The following is a 20,962-nucleotide window of genomic DNA, read 5'->3' as shown; positions in this document are numbered from 1 at the left end:
AGAGAGACCCTGCCTCATAAAAACAAAAGGAAAGAAAAGATTGTAAAGATTTCTATAGTAAGAATTAAAACACATATTTGCTTTGAAGTAACCAAAAGGGTCAATGACATAAGATAAAAAAATTAAGAGATCCATGTGTATGGGCATGCACACACACACACATTTTGAATACATGGAAGACAGAACATTAAAAAATAAGAAAGCAACTTATTCATAAACTAGTATTGGGACAATTAACTACTTTGTAAGAAAAACAAAAACTCATGCATTCTACACAAAAACAATAAAGTCTAAGCATTCTGAAGGTCTAAATAACAAGATAATTATCTTAAGTTTTGTACTATGGTGTTCACCACTCCACAGAAGTAAACTATAGAAAATCCATTTCAAATAATAAGGCAATGCTTAGCTATGTGGCTATTAACTAATTAGAAGATATGGAAAAGGTTCACATTGTAATAAGTAAGTATGCACTCACACACACACTTTAAAAATTGAGAAGGATTTCCTAAAGGAAACACAAAACACCAACATCACAGAGTCAAACATTGATGGGCATACCCACTTCTGTGAAAGAAAGAGAATCACCCATTCATCTTCCCATAGAAGGAGGGCGGCCCTGGGACTGAGTAAGGACAGCGTTTTCCCAGTGTGCTAATGACATGAGCTGACAGTTTAAAGAAATGGGTAGAATGGTGTTCAAAGACACTGATAATCACAACTACAAATTCCAAGAATGGTAACCTACTCTAGTGAACTAAAACAAGTGATGGTGTTGATTATGATATGGAATAATAGAAACTCTTATGTACTCTGCATTAGAATGTCATTTGGTACAGCCAAATTGTATAGAATGAGCCAGAAATTTCGAGAAATGAAATGAGTAAGATATGAATAGGAATGATTTCTTAAATCTTTTAAAATTATCCTTGATTTAGGGAGCAAAGCACTAACTTGCGGTGTTTGCCATTTAATGGCATAATGTGAGGGATGGTGACAGGTGACCCAGGTCTCCCGAGAATTCCAAAGATTCTCAACTCAAAACAGAAATCTGGAAAATATAACCCAGAGCCAATGAGGGCAGTAAGATGTTTTTAAATGCTAAAGGCTGTATTCTTTTCTAAGGCAAGAATAAACGGCAGCCACCTCACGGAGAGAGGAATTTCCTTGAAGTTATAATTAGAACTAATACAGTTACAGTATCCCGGGCCTCCAGCTCTGCTGATAGACGCTGCCCTGGACACTTGCCAGCACATGTGGCTATTCCATTTATCTCGGAATTCCTGTGGCCAACAACAACAGGTTATTTTCTCTTAATTTTAGGAGAAATTGCTAATCACTAAAACTCTTTCCTGGCTTTCTTTTATTTTCTGGTTCTTCAGGTCTTTTGATCATGAGCAATGCATGTTCTGACCCTCACTCATTAGGAAAGCCAGAAACTGTTGTGAATTCGGGCTTAGAACCTGTGACCACTGATCCTTCTGGTCACCACACAGAGCCATCAGGATGGGAGCCACATTCCTAGACATTTCTTCATGCTGAAAAATAAAAATCTTTATAGAGGCAGCTGGCCAGCATAAAACATTTAGCGCCTGCCACTCCTAAAGTGCTTCTGGTTCCAAAGTGATCAAACTAGTGACTCCATTCCCCAGACTGGGAAACAGAGCAAACACTGAAAGCTGCCAGGCTATAGTGGGACATAGGAAAAGGTAAGTTGTTGGGCCCATACTTGGCTTCTAGTTTCAAGGAAAGTCTAGAAGGATTTGAATTCGTCCAATCTCCTGACTGGTCTACTGAGAATGAGTTACCACTGTCTTAACAGACAAATGTGGAGATTGCCTCATAGTTTCCATTAATCCATTAGCCAGAAAAGGAGTGCAGGAAATCTGGCCCTCGGTAGCTCAAGTGTGCCGAGTTCAGTTCTGTCCCTTACCACCAGGGTGATTCTTACAAGTTGTTGGACCACTCTGCCTAAGGATAGCATAGGAACCGTGTCTTAGATCGCTCACAAACAATGCCAGCAAGCCATGCTGCACGCACACAATAGCGAGATGGGCAGTCATCAATAAACGCGCCAACCAAGCGAGCTGTGCTTTCTCCCATGAATGCCATTCCAGGAACGATGCTCCAAGAATGAGGCTAGGTGCTTGAAACCCAGAACGAGAACTGAGCTAGTTCTCCAGAGCTGAGGGACGTACGAAACAATTACAACAGAAAATGATCAATGCAGCCCTGTCAAAGAAGCAACACAAAGTCAGAGGAAGAAATGAATGAAGGATGATTCTTACATCCACAGGTGCCTACAGCAGAGGTGTCACTGTCTGAAGTTTGATAGCTTAGGAAGCTGTCACTCAGGATGCTGACTCCCAGCATCACAGGCGAGGATAAATAGTCCCACCTTCCTGAATCCCGGCCGCTCTGCTTCTAGGTGGTAGGACCAAGATCTTAGATTTTGAAGTTCATGTCTTTGACCATAAAAATAAATAAAAGCTCGCACAAACTTATTTGTTTGTTGATTTAATGGTTAGTAGTGCCTCATGTACCCCAGATGCCGGCATTGCAGATGTGTCAATGGGCCTGGCTTACTCTCTACTCCTTACTCTCTGACTCTACTTGGTCCCTTGAATTTGAAGCTAGCAATAAGTAAAGGGGAAGCTTCTGGAGCTATCAGTGCATAGCACTGCACATAGTACCGATGGGGCACTATGCTGGCTATTTATTTATTTATTTATTTATTTATTTATTTATTTATTTAGCTTGAGCTTTGTTCAAGAACAAGGCTAATGTTTCTAACAGGCTTTTAGTCCTCAAATTGTAACAATTTCTTTAAAAAAGATAAGTTATCCAGGGCTTTATTTCCTAACAACGCGGGCTTCCTAAGTAAAGCCTTCACGTTTTATATGCTTGAGACCACTGATTTCTATTAAATCACTAGACTGAGAGAGTATCCACCAGGAGATCTAGAGAACTGTAGCTGTCATAGGCTACTCAAGGGATCTAAAGAGCATTTCCATTTAAATATTTGTGTGTGGAAAACTGAAGGGCAAAGCTGAGGAACTGCCTGGCCTGTTTCTCCGTCAGCATCATTGCTTAGGCTCCGCACCCAAGTGGGAAGAGGCCTGACTTTGCTGTCTGACTTTGGTTTGCTTTGTGGGTGTATGGTAGATGGATTAAAAGGAAATGGCTAGAGTTTGCGTCATCTGACAAATTTCAGAATATTAGAAGTTAGAATCGTATCTCTGAACAGTGGATAGAATCGGTTAAAGTTGGGGCTTGGAATGAAGTTGACAAACCAGCTATAAGTTAAGGCAGTGGTGGTACATAGCTTTAATCCCAGTGCTACGGAGGCAGAGGCAGATGGATCTCTGGGTTCAAGGTCAGCCTCATCTACAGAGTGAGTTCCAGACAGCCAGGAGTATGCAGAGAAGCCCTGTCTCAAAAAATCAAAGCAACAATAAAAAACAAACACCAAATAGTTATGTTGGCAGGAGAAAGCCCTTTGTCTATATATCTGTACCCCAAAGACTACCTCTAAAAGTCTTTGAGACATCTAAAAGTTTGTTGAGACATTTCCCAACAAACAGTTTTCACTTGGAGACTTTCACTAGTGGGAATAATACAGATGTTTTTAGAACTATTTATTGACACAATCTCCAGACCTTTTGCTAAATTCTTCATAACTAGTATTTAATATTCACGATGCTTTATGTATATCTGGATTGTATGGACACTGAGACAGATCCCCATAACACAGCAGATAAAGAGTCCATATTCAAGCTTGCAGATCTTACCACCAAGGCTCCCCTACCCCACCCCTGGTAAGAACTAGTTAAGAAAGCTTCCATTTCTTACTGCCTCCTTCAGGCACTATTCTTTCAGGGCCTAATCACATGACTTTCCCAGATGTGGTACAGGGTGAGGATGTAGGCCTAGTGTGAGTGACACAGTCAATGTGTGGCCTTTGGCACAGTAGCTATAGAGTCTATAAAACCAATGCTATGTGATAGGCGAAGCCCAATGTTAAATGTGGAGAACACTTCCTAACTAAAGATGAAAAGAATACATACTTACAATATATAGTTCTTAGTAATACCAGTCTCAGAATTCTTTCTCTTGGGATGCATATTGGAAAGAAAGGATTATTTCAGATGAGCTACTGCACAGCAAACAGAAGTGGTTCCAGGGGCTGGAGGGGAGGGGAGATGGAAATTACACCTTTATGGGCCAAAGTTTCAATTTTGGAAGGAGAGGACAGTAGTGATAGTCCCTACAACAATGTCTATGTATCTAATTGCATGCTTAAAGTAACATAAAATGGTAAGATTGATAAACAGACTTCACTACAAATTAAAAAACCAGAAACAAGCCTGCTGGGTTGTGACTCAGAGACAGACTGTTGGCCTAGTGTATTCTAGGCAATTAGCGTGAGGACCACTCAGAAACTTGGTGGAAAATGGGCAAGAAGGTTTCTAGTCAGTTCCCTGGGAATATATATATGGCATGACCTATAACTGAGTCATGCCAAAGCCAGAAATGTACCTCCAAAAGCTGCAATGTTGCTCAAATTTCTCTGGTAAAAGCAAGAAGATCAGGACTTGGGGACATCCTGGGATACATAAGACTTTGCCTTGAAAAAAAGAAACTTCCATAAAGATTAAATTAAAATAAAAAGAAACTATGGATATACAAAGCACAGGGGGAAAGAGGAAAGAATACATACTTAAAATATATAATTATTAGTAATGTAATTGTAAAAATTACTTCTTTCAGGATAAATATTGGAAAAAGGATTATTGCCAATGCGCTATCAATGCTTCTACTATAAACAACACAGGACAAATAACACACAACTGAAATGCAGTCATTCACTCTTGATTAATTAGGCGGAACTATCCAGATTGGAACTCAAGTCACACTAGCATGTGTTTGTGTGTGTGTGTGTGTGTGTGTGTGTGTGTGTGTGTCTGTGTTTATGGCACAGTTCTTCACAGCCTCAGCAAATCTGGGAAAATCCAAGCGAGACTGAACACAGGAGAACTAATGTCTCCTAAATATCCAGCACCCAGACTGTACAGAACCCACAGCTGAGTTCTAATGTAACAGTGTTGTGGCATGTATAGTGCTGGGACATGCGTTCTGTCAATGATGACATTTTTAGATAGCGAACTGTGGCCCAGCCCCCAATAAAGAAAGCGTTATCTAGGTTCTATACAAGAGCAGCATTCCCCTGACGGCGGAAGTCCATTCTGTAGACCTTTCCTGAGGAGGATCTGACTCTACAGAGGCGGGCTCAGGTCATGTAACCTCTGTCAGTCTCAGTGTCCTTATTCTGATATGACTGACAGCATCACAGGTTTGTTGTGTTAGAGTTTCTGAGCTGATGTTCTAGAATTCCACCTTCCCAAACCCGAGACAGAAGATGTTCAAAATCTGTGTGGCTCAGGGATGGGTGAGCTCTCAGTTTCATCAATGAGAGCTGACAAGAGGCCTCATCACTAACATAGTATATGGTAGGGAGGGCCATGCCTTGGTTCAGTGTGAAAAGCTACCAGAAAGGGGACAAGGCAGATGAGTGAACAGTAGACTTTGAACTATTTGCTTGGTTTATCACGTCGTATTTGGAAAGATCTCCCCAAGATCTGAGAGATCATGTCTAGAACATGTGAGGCTTTCCCTAGAAAAACCATCTGTCACGTCCTTCATGGCCTAACATGATAGCCTTGTGATAGCAGGTGTTCAGTAGTGTTTCAAAATGATGAAATCTCTTCTTTCCTATTCATTCTTGCCTCCTGGGTCACATGGGCTCTGTTTGGAATTTAACCTCTTAGCCAAACACTGTCAGGACACAAGTTTGGACTCATAGGATCCGATCAGTAAACCAAGAAGAAGCTTTGATGGAGAAATGGCTAAGAGGTGAGCCACTGATTTGTCCCGTCCTATACCCAAGGTGCTGGGGTCTGGGGCTCACTGGTGTGCTGATCTGGGAAGACCCTGATGCCCGCTCACCACTCCTGGGCAGGACTGTGGTCGATGTTTCCCCTGAGGTGTGAGCAGAGCAGCCGGCATGACGAAGCAGGCTGAAGCAGGAAGAAATGTTGGGAGCAAAGGGCTTTCTCACTTTATTTACCTTTCTGGATAGGCTCAAGCTAGCAAGTCAACTCTCTGAAAACTCAGCTCACTAAATAGCGGTAGTTAGCAAAACGACAGAATGCATTAATAACCAAAATTTACTAAAGATTTGAAAGCATAATCTACTCAGAAATATGCTGAAATGAATGCTGTTTGGGCAATTATATTCCTGTGCCAGTGGATAACAAATGATAATCTCTGCTTCAGCGGCGGTAAATACGTATTGATTAAGTTCACACTCAGAACTCCAAAATGAGTTATATCTGGTCATGGCTAAACTGCTTTGCTCACTGAGAGGGAAAAAATAAACAAACAAAAAAACCCACACACAACACCTATTATACTGCATTTAATTAAGGAAAGCATCAGCTTTATGTACCATTATTTGCCTCTGCCAAGTCTCTATGGTATAAATATTGAACCACGGCATCTCCTGAATGCTAATCAATCCGGTCTGAATTTCAAATGATTACATAAATTTTAGGAAGTGCTTATTTGCTGCAGATACCTCAGCAGGGCCATAGTATGAAGATATGCACCGCCAGTTGACAAGTGTCTAGTGAGTGTTTTACTAAATGAGAAGATCATAGATTAAAAAAAAAAAAAGGTAAAAACTGAGCCTGCATGTTAATTGTACAGTGAACCCGGGAATGTCTTCCTTGCTTATCTGACTTCCCGAGGAACAATGTAACCAGTGCATGCGGGGCAAGATGGGAGATGAATACACAGCATCACTGGACGCTGTGGGCCAGCCATCAATGGCTGGCTATGTTTTGGACTGTGTTAATAGGATTTAGAGGAAGATCTTCACACAGCAAACAGCATACCAGCCCACAAAAGGGTGGCAACCTGCTACAAAACGGGAAGATTAGAAGACCTTTTAACAGCTTTCAGGACACACGTAGCTTATCTTAATACTCCGTCATAAACTACAGCACATAAGTAGATTTTACTAGTTTTCAATCCCTTTGAAAACGAGTGTGTGTGTCTGTGTGGGTGTGTATGTCTGTGTGGGTGTGTGTGAATCCTTCCTCCTGTTTCACCAAGTGGGTCCTGGGGAACTGCACTAGGTCATCATACTCGGTGGGAGAAGCCTGCACCTGCTGAGTCATCCAGCCAGCCACCCCCTGAACATTCCAACTGGTACTTCTAGAGCAAATCCTCAATAAAGAACGAGAACAGGAGTATTCCTGCCCTTTCTGGATCTGAATTCCAGCAAATGGTCCCCACTCCTTGGATTAATAAAGAAAAGGAATCATTCCTTTTGCATTAGGACAGAAACACAACTTAATCAATGGGGTCAAATTCCTCAGATGGATTTGGAAGTCTCTTTAACTGACCGGATTTAGTGTTGCAAAAGAGCAAAGGGGGAAATTTGTTCTTTCCTTTGCTTTTGCTGCTTTCCTTAGATATGATTGGGACACTTTGCTTGATGACAGGCAATAAAGAAACAATTCCTCCCATACCTGACACAATGTGGGTTTATAAGGTTCATAAGAGAAGTAACCCATGGGTATTTCCTTCCCCAACAACATGCTGAAGATGCATGGAGGCTGATCCTGATGCTGAGGGAGGCACTGATGCACCAAGACACCCACTACTCTGGCCCCTACATGTCCCTCCTGGAACTGGCAACTCAGGAAGATCAGGTATGAGCTCAGCACAGGCCATAGCAATGCTTCCTCTTCCAACCAAACAACCCAGAGGGGCCGGTCACCAGGGCCATGATGTGGGATGGCCCTCTGTATGCTGTGAGTATGTTTTATTACCATTGGTTAGTAAGGAAGCTGCTTTGGCCTATGGCAGGGCAGAATATAGCAAGGTGGGAAATTCAGACAGATACAAGGAGAAAGAAGGTGTAATTAGAGAGACGCCAGCAGCTGCTGGAGAAGCAAGATGTGACATAATGCCATAGCCATGGGGCAACACATAGATTAATAGAAACAGATCAACTTAAATCTAAGAGGTATCTAGTAATAAGCCTGAGCCATCGACCAAACATTTATAATTAATATTAAGCCTCTGAGTGGTTATTCAGGAAACGGCAATGGTTACTCAGGTGGAAAAGAAACCTCTAGATTTACACTCCAGTGCCTTGCTGATATCTGAACATGTGACATGCAGTGGAAGTCACCAGTGTGGACCTTCCACTGCTCAAGACAAGCCCTATCCTAGGAGGAGCCAGCCACCACTGAGCAGATAGGAGGAAGGTATGTGGGCAGTGATAAGAGCTGCTGCCAGCCACGGAAGTCATTTCATAGTTTCCCTGCTGGCACTAAAAGGCAGTCCTGGCAACAGGACTTGCAAAAGGTACCACAGGCAAGCAAAAAGGTCTGCCTGATGGCCCAAGAAATGACAGGAACCCTCTGAAACTGTATCTAATGATCAAAGGTTTACTCTTCAGTAAGTCCCTGCTGTGTCTGATGAGAGGGGAGAGGAATAGTTTATAAAGTCTGCCTGTTTATAAAGTCTTCCTTTCCAAATAAAATATGTAACCTCAGCAGCAGCTCCTGTCTAGAAAGGTTGTATGGGATTCTTTGACTCTGACTGGCTTGGGCTCAAAGGCCAGTGCCCACCGACCCCTTGTCGTTGTGATTCACTGCGTGTAAAAAGCTCTCATGATACCCTTCACTGGCCCTGCCATCAAGAGGATCATGTTTCACAGAGACAAAGGTAAAATGAGCCAAGCACAAGGTCTTTATCAAAGTTGAAGATCAGAGGCTGAAACTCAAACAGGGCAAACAAAATACCAACACCCAAAACTGAAGACTACTAGACATTACCCAAAGGCTAAGTCATACACACCGTTCATACAGTAAACATGTGTGATTGTATTTACTAATACAATGTTGACAACATGTTGCATGATCAGAGTTAAAACCAAGCTCTTTAGGATAGTCAGAAAACTCTCTCTTGAAGACAGAATTCACAGGTTCAGTCTAATGCTTATCCCCAATGGGTTTCACCCATCTGAACATTACATCTGTGATAGAGTTGGCAAATTTATCCAAGTAGGTTCCTGCTGGTTGCTAAGAAAAGTTTCTCTTTTAGACAACATTTTTCAATTAATTGCCCTATTCTTGTTTTTCCCATCTAAATCTCATCGTTACACATAGGCAGTGATGATGGGTTCCAGTATCTCGGAAGAGGCCAAGTGCACAAAGCCGAGGAGCAAGCATTCATTGACACTGCCGGCTATTGGTCCCAGACCTGACCCAACTAAAACACTGAGTAAATCATCTACTTTTCTTTCTTTATATATAAAACTGGAGTGGGGTGTTCATTTAGGTCCCTTTCTCCTATAAAGAAGACATTAAATTACCTGGATGTGCTTTTAATTCTAGTACTTGGGAAGCAAAGGTCTAAGTTTGAGGCCAGCCTGGTGAACAGAAGGGATTGCAGGACAGCCAGAGCTACACAGTAACACCCTATCTTAAAAGACCAAAAATCTTCTATCTCAGCCCTCCAGCGGCAGAGGCAGGCATATCTCTGAGTCTGAGGCCAGCCTGATCTACAGAGTGAGTTCCAGAACAGTCAGGGTTACACAGAGAAACCCTATCTGGGGCTGGGGGAAAAGAAAGAAGAAAAAACCCAGTAACAACAACAAAAACAAAAGACATTAAATTATGGACTCGTGTGAAGACATTTACTATTAACACCACTGAAGGTGAGTGTTAAAAAACTTTCTTGTATGTTGGCTCATTGTGGTATTTCATTTCCCTAGTGCTGTAATGCTGATGATGCAATAAAGGAAAAGGGACTCTCTATCATTTCCATTATAATAACTATATTCGTAATGTAAACATATAGCCTTATTTTTCTACAATAAATCATGCCAAGTCCTCTAGTTTTTCTCCATGGGCTCAACCTCCTATGCTATCTTTCTCCAAATCCTGTGCTTCTGCTTTTTTAATTATTATTTTTAACTATTATCTCATTTCCTAAAACAGTTTTTCAAATGTAGAGATTGGGAGGAAAGGCAATAAATATTTATTACAACCGCCTATCTGTCAGGTAGCGTACAAGAAGCAAAACCTCCACTATACGCGACTTTACAGCACACTGACTGGGTAGATAAGAGTCCACGCTTCACCATACAGCCCCCTTTGTCTGCTCTAGACAGGGTCCGGTTAAAGGAGCCACAGCAGACAAGGTCAAAAATGCTCTGGTCTCCTCACAATGCCTCGGGGTTTGTTTTTTCCTTAGTTCCTTCATGATCTCAAGGTTCACTTTGATCAAGTCCTATCAAATTTATTCTCTGATCCTGTAAAGACTGGATCTGGTGAGTACTCCTTCAAGATAAAAGGGTAGGTTCAGAAGCATCAGACGATACCTGGGCTGGAGTAAACCACTCTCTAGCAAACACAGTTCTGGCCTTGTGTCCTCTGTACCTCCATCAATGCGCCACAGGGAGGACGCTGGATGCAGACAGGTGAAGGCAGTTAGGGACTGTAGCCTTTCTACACATCCCGCCCCATCTGCATCATTCCGAGACAACCAAACCCATCTTGCCTATGGTTGTTGCCTCTATAGGGATGACTCTTGGGTTGTGTGTGATGTGTAACCGGGTACCATAGTCAACGTTGGAAATCTGGGATGAAGCAAAGAGCTAGAACGGATGAATAAAGACAGGATGTTCTCATCTGTTTTACTGGATGGAGGACTCCACTGGCACCAGAGAGGAACTGCAAGAGATTCCTTCCCTACTCTGATTAAGTCGCTACTTGAAACAGATGTCCACATAGTACCGGATTTTAGTCATTAATATTCCTTTCTGCAATTTAACTGTGCAAAGAGTTGACCAATAACATCGCAAACTTGGAGAATGGAAACTGATAGAACAGAGTTGAAATTTCAAGGTTTCTGTGATATGCAATCTTTTGGCTAAACTATTAATCATTACAATTACTTTGGCAACAGCTTTGAGTTTAAAAGAAACTGCGTCTATATTTCATGTATTTTATCAGTAACCATTTTGTAGCTCCCTACTGGACACTTGGTGATGGGCTTGAATTCTATATGTAAAGAAAACAGTGAGAAGGGTTTTAATATCAATGGAGGCTCCACTTACAGAGCCGGATTCTACTGCACAGAAGCAACTGAAAAGCAGGCCCATCCCTTCTGTGGGATGCTCTATACTTAACTGAGGCAGCGGCTAGCCGCTGCTTAGATCTGGCTATTTCCCTCTCAAGGGGTAAATAAATGTCACAAGGCCTTACAGGACTAGCATCTGATTGGAGAAGAGGGCAGTGATACTCATTTAGGAATATAAAATACAATAGGTGTCCAGGTCTTTCTTTTTTCATCAGGGACACAACAAAGGCTTGTGGCATCACACCATCCAGCCTCCAGGCTAAGAAAATCTCCAAGTCAAAGTAGCATCTTAGTTGGAACTTTTCGGTGACTTGCTGCACTGGGCTCTTAAGCCACATTAATATTCCTCCTAACATGGAGGATGACATTACTCAGGTTTCATAAAAGGCAGCCAAGCACTCTCCAGTTCTGCCCTCATTTTCAGATTAAGGGCTGTGGAAATCTTTCTCATCTGAACTATGTCCGTAACAGCAGTGAGGAAGTAACCTCTATACTTCATCCTCTGTAACACTGACTTCTGCATTGACAGCTGACAGTAAGTTTTATCAACCACTTCAACCCCTTGTAAGAAAGAAGCGGGGGTATAAGTCAGTTAAATAAACCCTAAAACAAATAGATGACTCCCGATGTCTCTTTTCTGTCAGAATATCAATGGGCACAAAATACATTATTAGGCAACAAAATGTGAATAATTTGACAATTTAGCAGATATGTAATTAGAGAGTAGGTATCATGTATCCCAAACCCGACTTTGACCTTGAACAGTTGAACCTGCCTTCCCAGTGTTTGGATCACAGGTGTGTTTTTACCATAACTAGCTTATGTGGAGCTGGGGATCCAACCACAGGACCTTGAGCACGCTAACCCCAATTTGACAGAACTTAGGGAACACGTAACAACTAGCCGTAATAGCTCTTTAGGGTCTGTCGTAGGTCACACACAAAGAGATATTTAGAGACCTGTTAGTTTACCTTTTTACTTCCTTTCTTGACTATTTGTGGATTCAATCAGTAGCCCTGAAAACTTTTAGTCAAGTGGACTTCTTTTAGTCCGGTCATGTAATGAGTGACTAGTAAGAGGTGAGGGTGGTGGCTATTTCCCTGCTTTGACTAAACTTGTCCATTACTGTTCCTACATATGCGCCTGGCTAAGTATCAAACCATGAGATCCTCCTGGGTCACTGTTTCCCAACTCTTGTCTGCCACAGCCTGGCAGCTCTCCTTGGTTTGTGTCTCCACGCTCCTTCAGACCCCCATGAAATAGGAAAACAAAGTCACGTGAACACTAGCTGGCTGGCCTGCTTTCACATCACAGCCCCTTGCTGTGCTTCCCCGGTGACTAAAACGGTGACTCATGGCACCTCCTTCTATTCCACTCTATGCCCAATGCAACCTTGGAATTGATGGACAGACCAAGGCCGGTCCTGTCCTTCGAAGGCCAGGAGATTGCCTACCCTTCCAGTCTGTCTCCTGCTTCACCCTCTCCCTGTTCCTTCAACCCATCTTGCCTTTGAACTTCAGCATCGGCTGCTCTTGTGGCTTAAGATGCTGTACCTGTTTGAGATCATATTCCATCTTCTCTCCTTGACTCTACTGGGAAAGGACAACATCATTTCTGATGGTAGAATGAGGATGCAACCACCTCTCAACACAGCCTCCGGCCTTCAGCTACTCTACCGCAGCCTTGGGTTTGTCGGGATGAACAGGGGCAATGCTGGGCAGAGCTGCGATCCCAATGTTATTTGGTTCAGGTGCAGAAGGCTCAAGGTTTGCTAAGGGTTTGCGGAACAAGCACCGGGCCTAGGGAACAGACTGGGGTTTCAAAGTGGCCCCCCTCGTACAACTTCCTTCTCAGGTACAGATGAAACAGGTACTTGGGATCTAAAGTTCATTAGCTAAAAACCCAATAGAGTTGAAATACGTAATTATCTATTGTTTCCATGGGGAAAATTAATGAAGAAAGTTTTCCACTCATAAATTGGAAACCACCTGAATTCTACTGCTAATTACATTTTTACTACTCCTTTAAAAATGAACTCCTGACCTAAACTTATTACACCTGTGATCAAAAGCCCTCATTTCCCTTTCTTCCTCAAGCAGCAAGCAGACAAGTTTTCAGCAGACCACTTAGGCTGCCTCTTTCTCAGTGCCGTGTGCTTCCCGAGCAGCCACGGAACAAGGAAGTGTGTGGTGGAGGCTCTGATAAATACCGTTGTTCAGAAGAGCATTTGTTAGGGGTCAAAGGTCGAAGGTGGTTAAAGTCCACCTGCCTCCTCCCGACTGGCAGAGAAAGTAGTAACTTAGAGAACAATGAAGGTGAGAAGACAGTAATGGACTCCGGGGCTGGAGAGGTGGCTCAGTGGCTAAGAGCACTTGCTGCTCTTCCAGAGGACCGGGGTTCCAGTCCCAGCACCCATATCAGAAGAGACCATCTAATGATCCCCCTGAGTACCAGGCATGCTCCTGTGCACACACAGACATGCAGTCAGAACACTTAAACATGTAAGAAAATGAATAAATGTAAGAAAGTCCCTTTACATTGGGAAAACGAAAGATAATTCATGTTCTTTGTTTTCTTTCTGTTTATTTGAGCCAGGTTTCTCTATCTAGCCCCTGGATGCTCTGTAACTCACTATCTATACAGACCAAGCTGGCCTCAACCTCACAGAGATCCTCCTGCCTCCACCTCCGGGTGCTGGGACTAAAGGCATGCGCCATAGCTTCACACGTAGTCTCAAGCGACTCACTCAAATGCCACTGGGTTGAGACCTTAGTACTCTGCCAGGAAGAAGTCGTAAATCACTCACATAGGCAAGCCCAACTTCCCACCAGCTGAAAGCACCGAGCCCTTGCCATAAGCCAGAGTGATTTCTGGGGTCACAGCGGCAGACCTGTGCTATCTTCTGCTGGGTGATCCACACACCGTCCTCACATCGGAGACGGAGACTTCCTCAATCAGAACGCTCCTGTTTGCTGTGTTCATAGAGAAACCACTCAGGGCCCCGCTCCTGCCACTGTGGCTTTGAACACTCCAGCTAAAGCACAATGTTGTTTTTTTACATTTACACTGACGTTTCTTTTTGCTGTATTCATCACACTTTCCAAACTACGAAAAAAAAAAAAAGGCTCTTTTTCTTTTCCACGTTGACTGCACGAGTTTGAAGGCGTCAAGCTCCCCCTTTATGAGCAACAGCCATGTGGGGCTATCAGGAGGAGCTCGGAAACCGAGCGGCCCGATGGCAGACACATCTGTTTCGCTTTGCAGTCTGTGTTATTGTTTTATTTCTTCGGATATGAACTCACAACTATCTTACAACTGAAGATTAAAGAAAAAAACATATGTTGGTAAATCTGATTTCTGTCATTAGTTTCGTCCAAGAGAACTTGCCTCCCTCAGCCTTCTGCCAATGAGGAATGAATGGACTTGGCAAAAAGTTTATTTAAGTTGGCTTTGTTAAGCCAACAAAAAATACAGAAATCAAGTAAGGGACAGGCAGAAAAATCTGTTCCTTTGAAGTCAATAAAAATCCATCTCCTTAATCCTTTTTTTATTCCAAGCAGGGGTGATTTTTCTCAACTGGCTCGCTGAGAACCTTGATTTAGCTAATCTATCTTGCTTAGCTCTCTTTCTCCTCCAAACCCTTGCGAAGGAAGCATCTTTCCCTTTGACAGCCACTATCCTTTATATGTGCAGAGAACGGGGCATTCTCCTAGACACATTCTCCAGCTAATCCCGATAGAAATGTAAAAAGCAGGCTTTTAATTACTACCCCCACTTTACAAAGGCTAAACGCAGCAGAGGAGTTGGAAGGCAGAACAGACCACAAGAAAAGGTAAATATTCAAATACGAATGGCAGAAAGATGGGTCCAACTTGAGAAAGTGACTTTCTTCTGTCTCCACTGTGCCTTCTGGCATGCTACCTATCCATTGCTCGCCTGCCCAGCAGGGGGGAAACTCCACACCCCCCTGTTCCACACCCCAACCCATCTGCTAAGGGGCTAAGACTCGTGTAAGAACACGCGTGAAGGCATGGTCAAGTCTAAAGATTTCATTACCCAGAAGGAAATGCATTATATCTGTAACATCAAGACACCCAGCATTGGGCATTTGAAAATAACGTTCGGTTGAATGGACTATGGGGGGCGGGGGGGAATCTTTGCTCACCCAAGCTGAACAGCACAAGGAACTTGAGACACACAAACTCTCGATGATCAAACTGGAGGGCGCGAAGTCTCAGGACAAGCTCTTGTGCGTGACTCATGAGGTTGGTGAGTGTGGCTCCGGCTTGGGAGGCAATGCTGGAGAAGTCAACCTGTAACATAGAATCACAGCTGTGACAGCCAGCAGGACTGGCAACACAGAGCTCCGCGGAGATTACTCGGAACCGTGGGAAAACTCAGGTTGCCGCATAGACCACAAGCCAACACCCTGGGGACAGTTCCTCAACTGAGGCTCCATTTCTCACAGGCCAGGCAAGCTGACAGCAACGACCCAGTACAGCTAGGGAAAGTTTTGCTCCTTAAAGCAGTTGGAGAGGCCGTTTGACAGGTGTACCGCCCCAGTCAAACTCCCCACCTGGCACTGTCCCCGGAGCGGGTCGCACCCGTCCGCATGCGCGGGACGGACGCTTGGCGCCAGAAGCGAGAGCCCCGACTGCCTGTAAAATGTGTCACAATTATTCTGATAAAATCCAACGTCGATGACTCCCATAGGGACTAGTTTTTATTGCCTACATTTTATAAGTACCTATACCTGTTTTTCTGCAGCGAAAATAATTTCCATGTAATTATTTTCAATTCTGAAGTATAAATTCAAAAGACAAATATGCTACCCACAAAACAAGGCACACAATTATTCTACATGTACGCAGTAACATTAACCAATACATGGGGAAAACAATAGTGGAGGTCCGTGGTGCGCGGCTGCTTGCTGGCAGGTGACTAAAGTCCTGACGCGCGGTGACTGAAGGACCCTTTTAGAAAAAGAGCCTCACGATGTAGCCCAAGCTGGCCTCGAACTCATCCTCCTCCTGCTTCAGCCATCCCGGTGCAGCATCTCCATGCTGGACTCTAAACCCATTCATCTGCTTTACCGCCCTCCTTAGAAGCCGACACAAAAGCTGTTAGTTTGAGATGATTACATTAGAGTCTATCAAACTGATCACCACCACTCCCCTTGACGCATGTCCTAATTTTTATGCAGAATAGTTTCTTGATCTGGAAAACAAACCCCAAAAGTCTTATTTCCATTTTCATTTTGTAAGGCGTGCTGAAAGGCGCCCATCTTTACTACCCACGGGGATCTAAGAAGCTCAGTTTATACTAACAAAGGTGAGGATGACTGTCCTCCGAGGTCCCGTCTTTGCTCCGGAATTCGCAGTTTGGGAAGACCCACTTGGTAGCTGGTACTCCCAGCCTTGCTTTTCTGGAGAGCTCTTAAGCAACAGACACCCTTTTAGGTGCATTTAATTTTTGCAGGAGCAGCAAATTTGTCTGGGAGGCAAGTCCTCATCTGCCACTCACCCAGAGCAGTCTGTATTAAATTTTTATATTTATTGACATTTCATTACCATAATTGACTGCACTTGCTTCGCCGGAGAAGGCACGGAGCTGCCTCCAACGCAGCAGAACTAGTCTCTTGAGGAGAATTTGCAATTAAAAACAAGGCAGAATGGATTTTTTTTATTGTGTAAATATGATGAGTTGAATTTTCAGCTTTAACTAGAGAATACGGGGTGTAAAGAAATCTTTTTCAAGAGTAGGAAAATTATGAGTCAGTGGAAAGACGAACCCCCGCCCCCCAAAGGTGTCAATCAGCTTACAAGAGAGTCAACTGCGCATGAAAAAGCCACCATTGATGTGCAGTCCAGGGAAGCCCCTGCTTCAAGCCCTGTGCCTTCCAATTGCTCTACAGACACCCTTGGCTGGCATCTACCCATGCAATTGAAATGTTGAACATTCTATGAGCTACTTCAGGTGGTTTCAAGAATGTGTGGAAGGGTCAGTCTGCAGGCACCTTGAACCCTGGCGCAGGAAATGAGCAGGGGGAACAGGGGCACTTCAGGCTTGAGAGTGACATCCAGCCAGCGTTTCAAACATTAATAAAGGGTAGATGTGTTAGCATATACACTGGTAACCCCAACACTCATATCCTAGGACAGGATTCCATCAAGGAGGGAAGCCAAGGCAGGAACGGAAGTAGAGACCTTGGGGGAGGACACAGTAACTGATTGACTCCGTCTGCTTCTATAACCCAGGACCACCTGCTCAGGGGTGGCACTGCCCGCAGCTCAGGGGTGGCACCGCTCGCAGGGGGCTGGGCTCTTCCACATCAGTTGTTAATCAGGAAAATACCCCCAGAGACTTGGCCATAGGCAGGTCCGAGAGGTGGATCTAGTTTGGGCACACTGACAAAAACCTGCCATAGGAAGGCAGAGACAGGAATGGCCACAGCGTTTGGGGCCAGCCTGAACTATACAGTGAGTTCTAGGCCAACCAGGCCTACTTGATGAGACAGCAATTTCAACCAGCAGTCACACAAAGGTAAATGCCAGGATTTGCTGCTGGTATATCATAGGCTGAACATCCTAAATACAAAAAGCCCTAGCGGGTATTCATGTCTGGTGGCTCACATCTTTAAACCTCAAGATTCATTTGAAGCTGAGGCAGAAGAAACCATAGTAGCTCAAGACTGCTCGGGGTTACATAAGACCCTGGCTCAGCCAAACAAAACAAACAAACAAACAAAAAACCTAGAAACAAACCCTGCCACATGAAATGCCCTCAGATCTAAAACTTTCCTGATCACCAGCAGGGCAACTGCAAGTGACAGATTCTGTGTTACATGCACTCACCGTAAAGAACCAGACAAAATCCTCCCTGGGCTGTGTACGTAAGGTGCATACGAACAACTGAGCTGCATATTTAGAACTGGGTCTAGCCCTTATTCTATATTATGGAACTCTCTGGCACTTAAAATCTGAAGCACTCCGGGTTCAAACATTTTAAGATAAGGGAAATTCAGCGTGTAAGCAATTCTACGGAGGCTAAGGGCTACGTGGATAACGACAGCAGGAAGGGCCAATGAGATGACAAGGATGGAAGAAATTGCAGACAGAGACAGATGACAGGGACTCAATAAGGACCCTTACAAACAAAGACAGTTGGGAAAAGTCAGACACCAACCCCACCCCTTGGTGTCATCACTATTAAATACGGTAGGTGGGCTAGCAAAGGTGTCCATCACTTCTGTGGCTATGAGGATGCAGTCTCACTCAGTAAGAACAATACTAATGTTTCTGTATTGAAGGTGTGTTGAGGTAGGGCAGAGAGAAGATAGGTGTCATCTGAATGCGCTGTGGAGGCTTCTTAAGACACACAAGGACATTGTAAGAAGAGCCACTGGTTAAGTATGCCCTGATTCAGAACGCTGTGTTAAAATGAAATGTAAACAGATAGTCTGAGTGAATGAGGTCTATGTGAACTTTTGTTCAGGTCTATGATAGTAAGTCTGAATAGGAGACTTTCATATTTAAAAACATAACACACCACATTAAAGGAATCTCCGTTGGCTCCTGGGATTATTTGTTTAGTGAGATTCCTTTAGTAAGATATACCTCGCGACATCAGTTGGCATCTCAACCTTTATAGCCGTACATTTATTTACATGCTAATTTGAGAGCTCAAACATGCTTATTAAATGGGGGCTCTGACAACATTTCTTCCAAGGATAATTTATCAAATTGCATACCTCTGAAGGTGAACGAGGATTCATTTCTGATAAATCACAGGCCTGCAACTTCCTTACATTTTATTGCAAACATAATTATATTTTCATTGTTGGATGCGGGGTTTGTGCTCATTTCAGGAGCAGCTGGCCTTGTCTTTTATGTACTTAGTAAAATTAATTGATTGCTCTCTTACATGTAATCTTTATGCCATTAAATTCAAGGGGGGAGACAGAAGAATGTTCTGAGCCTGTGTCCCCTCTGGATAAATTTCACTCATTCCCAAGATGCAGAGATAATTTAAGTTAAATTGTTTTTAGTCCTACTGTCCAAAATTTTGATGACTTGGATATTGTAAGGGTCTTGTCATTTTAATACGGTGCACAGAGACAGAGGTATTGGCTGACAGCAGACCTTTCCCTTAGGATGATGTTACAGTGACTGTTTATTAGACACAATATGCAAATACGACAATCTGACCTCATGTCAGAGTATTCTGTTATTTGATACATACACAGGTATACGTGCATATGTGTGTGTTGTGTGTATATATATATAGCTTTAAAATACCGGATAAAAAAAGAACTGTCATAAATATAGGATACTAGCCAAATAGTTTGACAGCACTGAATATTAATGATAATTACCCTTTCCTTTTTGTCTCAGAGTTATATAATCTGCATTTATATCCCTGCTGGAGGAAAACACACAACACAAGTAGCTAAGGATGGTGGTGCACACCTTTATGCCAGCACGCATGAGGCAGAGGCAGGTGGATCTCTGTGAACTCCAGACGAGCCTGATCTACAGAGCAAGTACCAGACACGCCAGAGCTACAGAGTGAGACCCTGTATTTAAATGAGACAGGGAGGGAGGGAGAGAGGAAGGGAAGGAGGGAGAGAAGGGGGAGGGAGGGAGGGAGGGAGGGAGGGAGGGAGGGAGGAAGGGAGGGAGGGAGAGGGGGAGGGAGGGAGGGAGGAAGGGGGAGGGAGGGAGGGAGAGGGGGAGGGAGGGAGGGAGAGGGGGAGGGAGGGAGGGAGGGAGGGAGAGGGGGAGGGGGAGGGAGGGAGGGAGGGAGGGAGGAAGGGAGGAAGGAACACATATAAAATAGCAACACATATAAAAAGCAAAGTCTTTAAGAAGAGCTAATTTTAAACCCCTCCATGTGGAAAGACATAGCCAGTACTAGCAGCTTGGACACAGAAGGCCTCAGCTCGCCAAGGGTGCCTGAGACAGCTGGCTGTCCCCCAGGCTTGAGGTCAAAGCTACGCTATCTTATCTGTATTCTCTTCAGGCCTCAAGATAGTTCCCTGGGGACACCATACTTTGCCGCTTTGTGACTTTTTATGTTCCCCTCTTTCCCTACTTTTCTTTCTCTTTGTGATGCTAGGGATTGAACTCAGGGCCTCACATACTTTTAGGCAAATACCTGCCCACCAAGCTGCACCCCCAGAGTGCACCTCATTTTTACAACTCAATATAGGTAGTCTTTTCGTCCTCCTCTGCTGGAGCGGTTCCACCAGCTCATGCCAGCACTCCACAGACAGTAGAGGAAAGCAAGAACACTGGGCCTGGCATCCCTCAGTAGGCTAGAGTTTGGCCACCACACATGTTTCAGGGCAATAGGACATTACCGTCTAGGGTTCTCTTTGTGTCAAGATTTTATTCATCTTAGTTAAGGCTTCTGCTGCTGTCATAAAATCCCATGGCCAAAAGCAGCTTGGGGAGGTGAGGGCTTGTTTCAGCTCACATGACCTGATCACATGTTCTCTACTGAAGTTCCTGCAGCGTACCTGACTGTGCTGGGGGGCTTGCCTGTAGAACTGCACAGTGCAAAGCCCCCAAAGAACAGTTGCTGCCATGATCAGGCAGATGGAGGAAGGACCTTTCTTATCCCTACACACCGCACTGCAGGGAGGTGTCTGATGGGTCTCTCGCAGCTATGACTGTGCTCCATAGATTAGTCTACCAGAAATACCTTTCACCCAAATGAAAAAGCATCTTCCTCACCT

General features: G+C 43.9%; 1 protein-coding gene across 5 annotated transcripts in view; it reads right to left on the bottom strand.

The window, feature by feature from the left end:
- Nr5a2 (nuclear receptor subfamily 5 group A member 2) overlaps nt 1-20,962 on the bottom strand; it is a 129,230-nt gene that overhangs the window by 27,565 nt on the left and 80,703 nt on the right. For all 5 annotated transcript variants that reach the window (XM_087906465.1, XM_048430942.3, XM_048430945.3 and 2 more), the window contains one exon: nt 15,389-15,536. In XM_087906465.1, coding sequence (XP_087762591.1) covers nt 15,389-15,536 — 148 coding nt within the window. The remainder of the gene's footprint in view (nt 1-15,388; nt 15,537-20,962) is intronic.

Source organism: Myodes glareolus, chromosome 5 (genome assembly GCF_982192425.1).
Source record: "Myodes glareolus chromosome 5, mMyoGla1.1, whole genome shotgun sequence".
In the NCBI taxonomy this organism is placed as follows: Eukaryota; Metazoa; Chordata; class Mammalia; order Rodentia; family Cricetidae; genus Myodes; species Myodes glareolus.
Note: the sequence above shows the minus strand (reverse complement) of the source record. Positions and strands in the feature narration are given on the sequence as shown.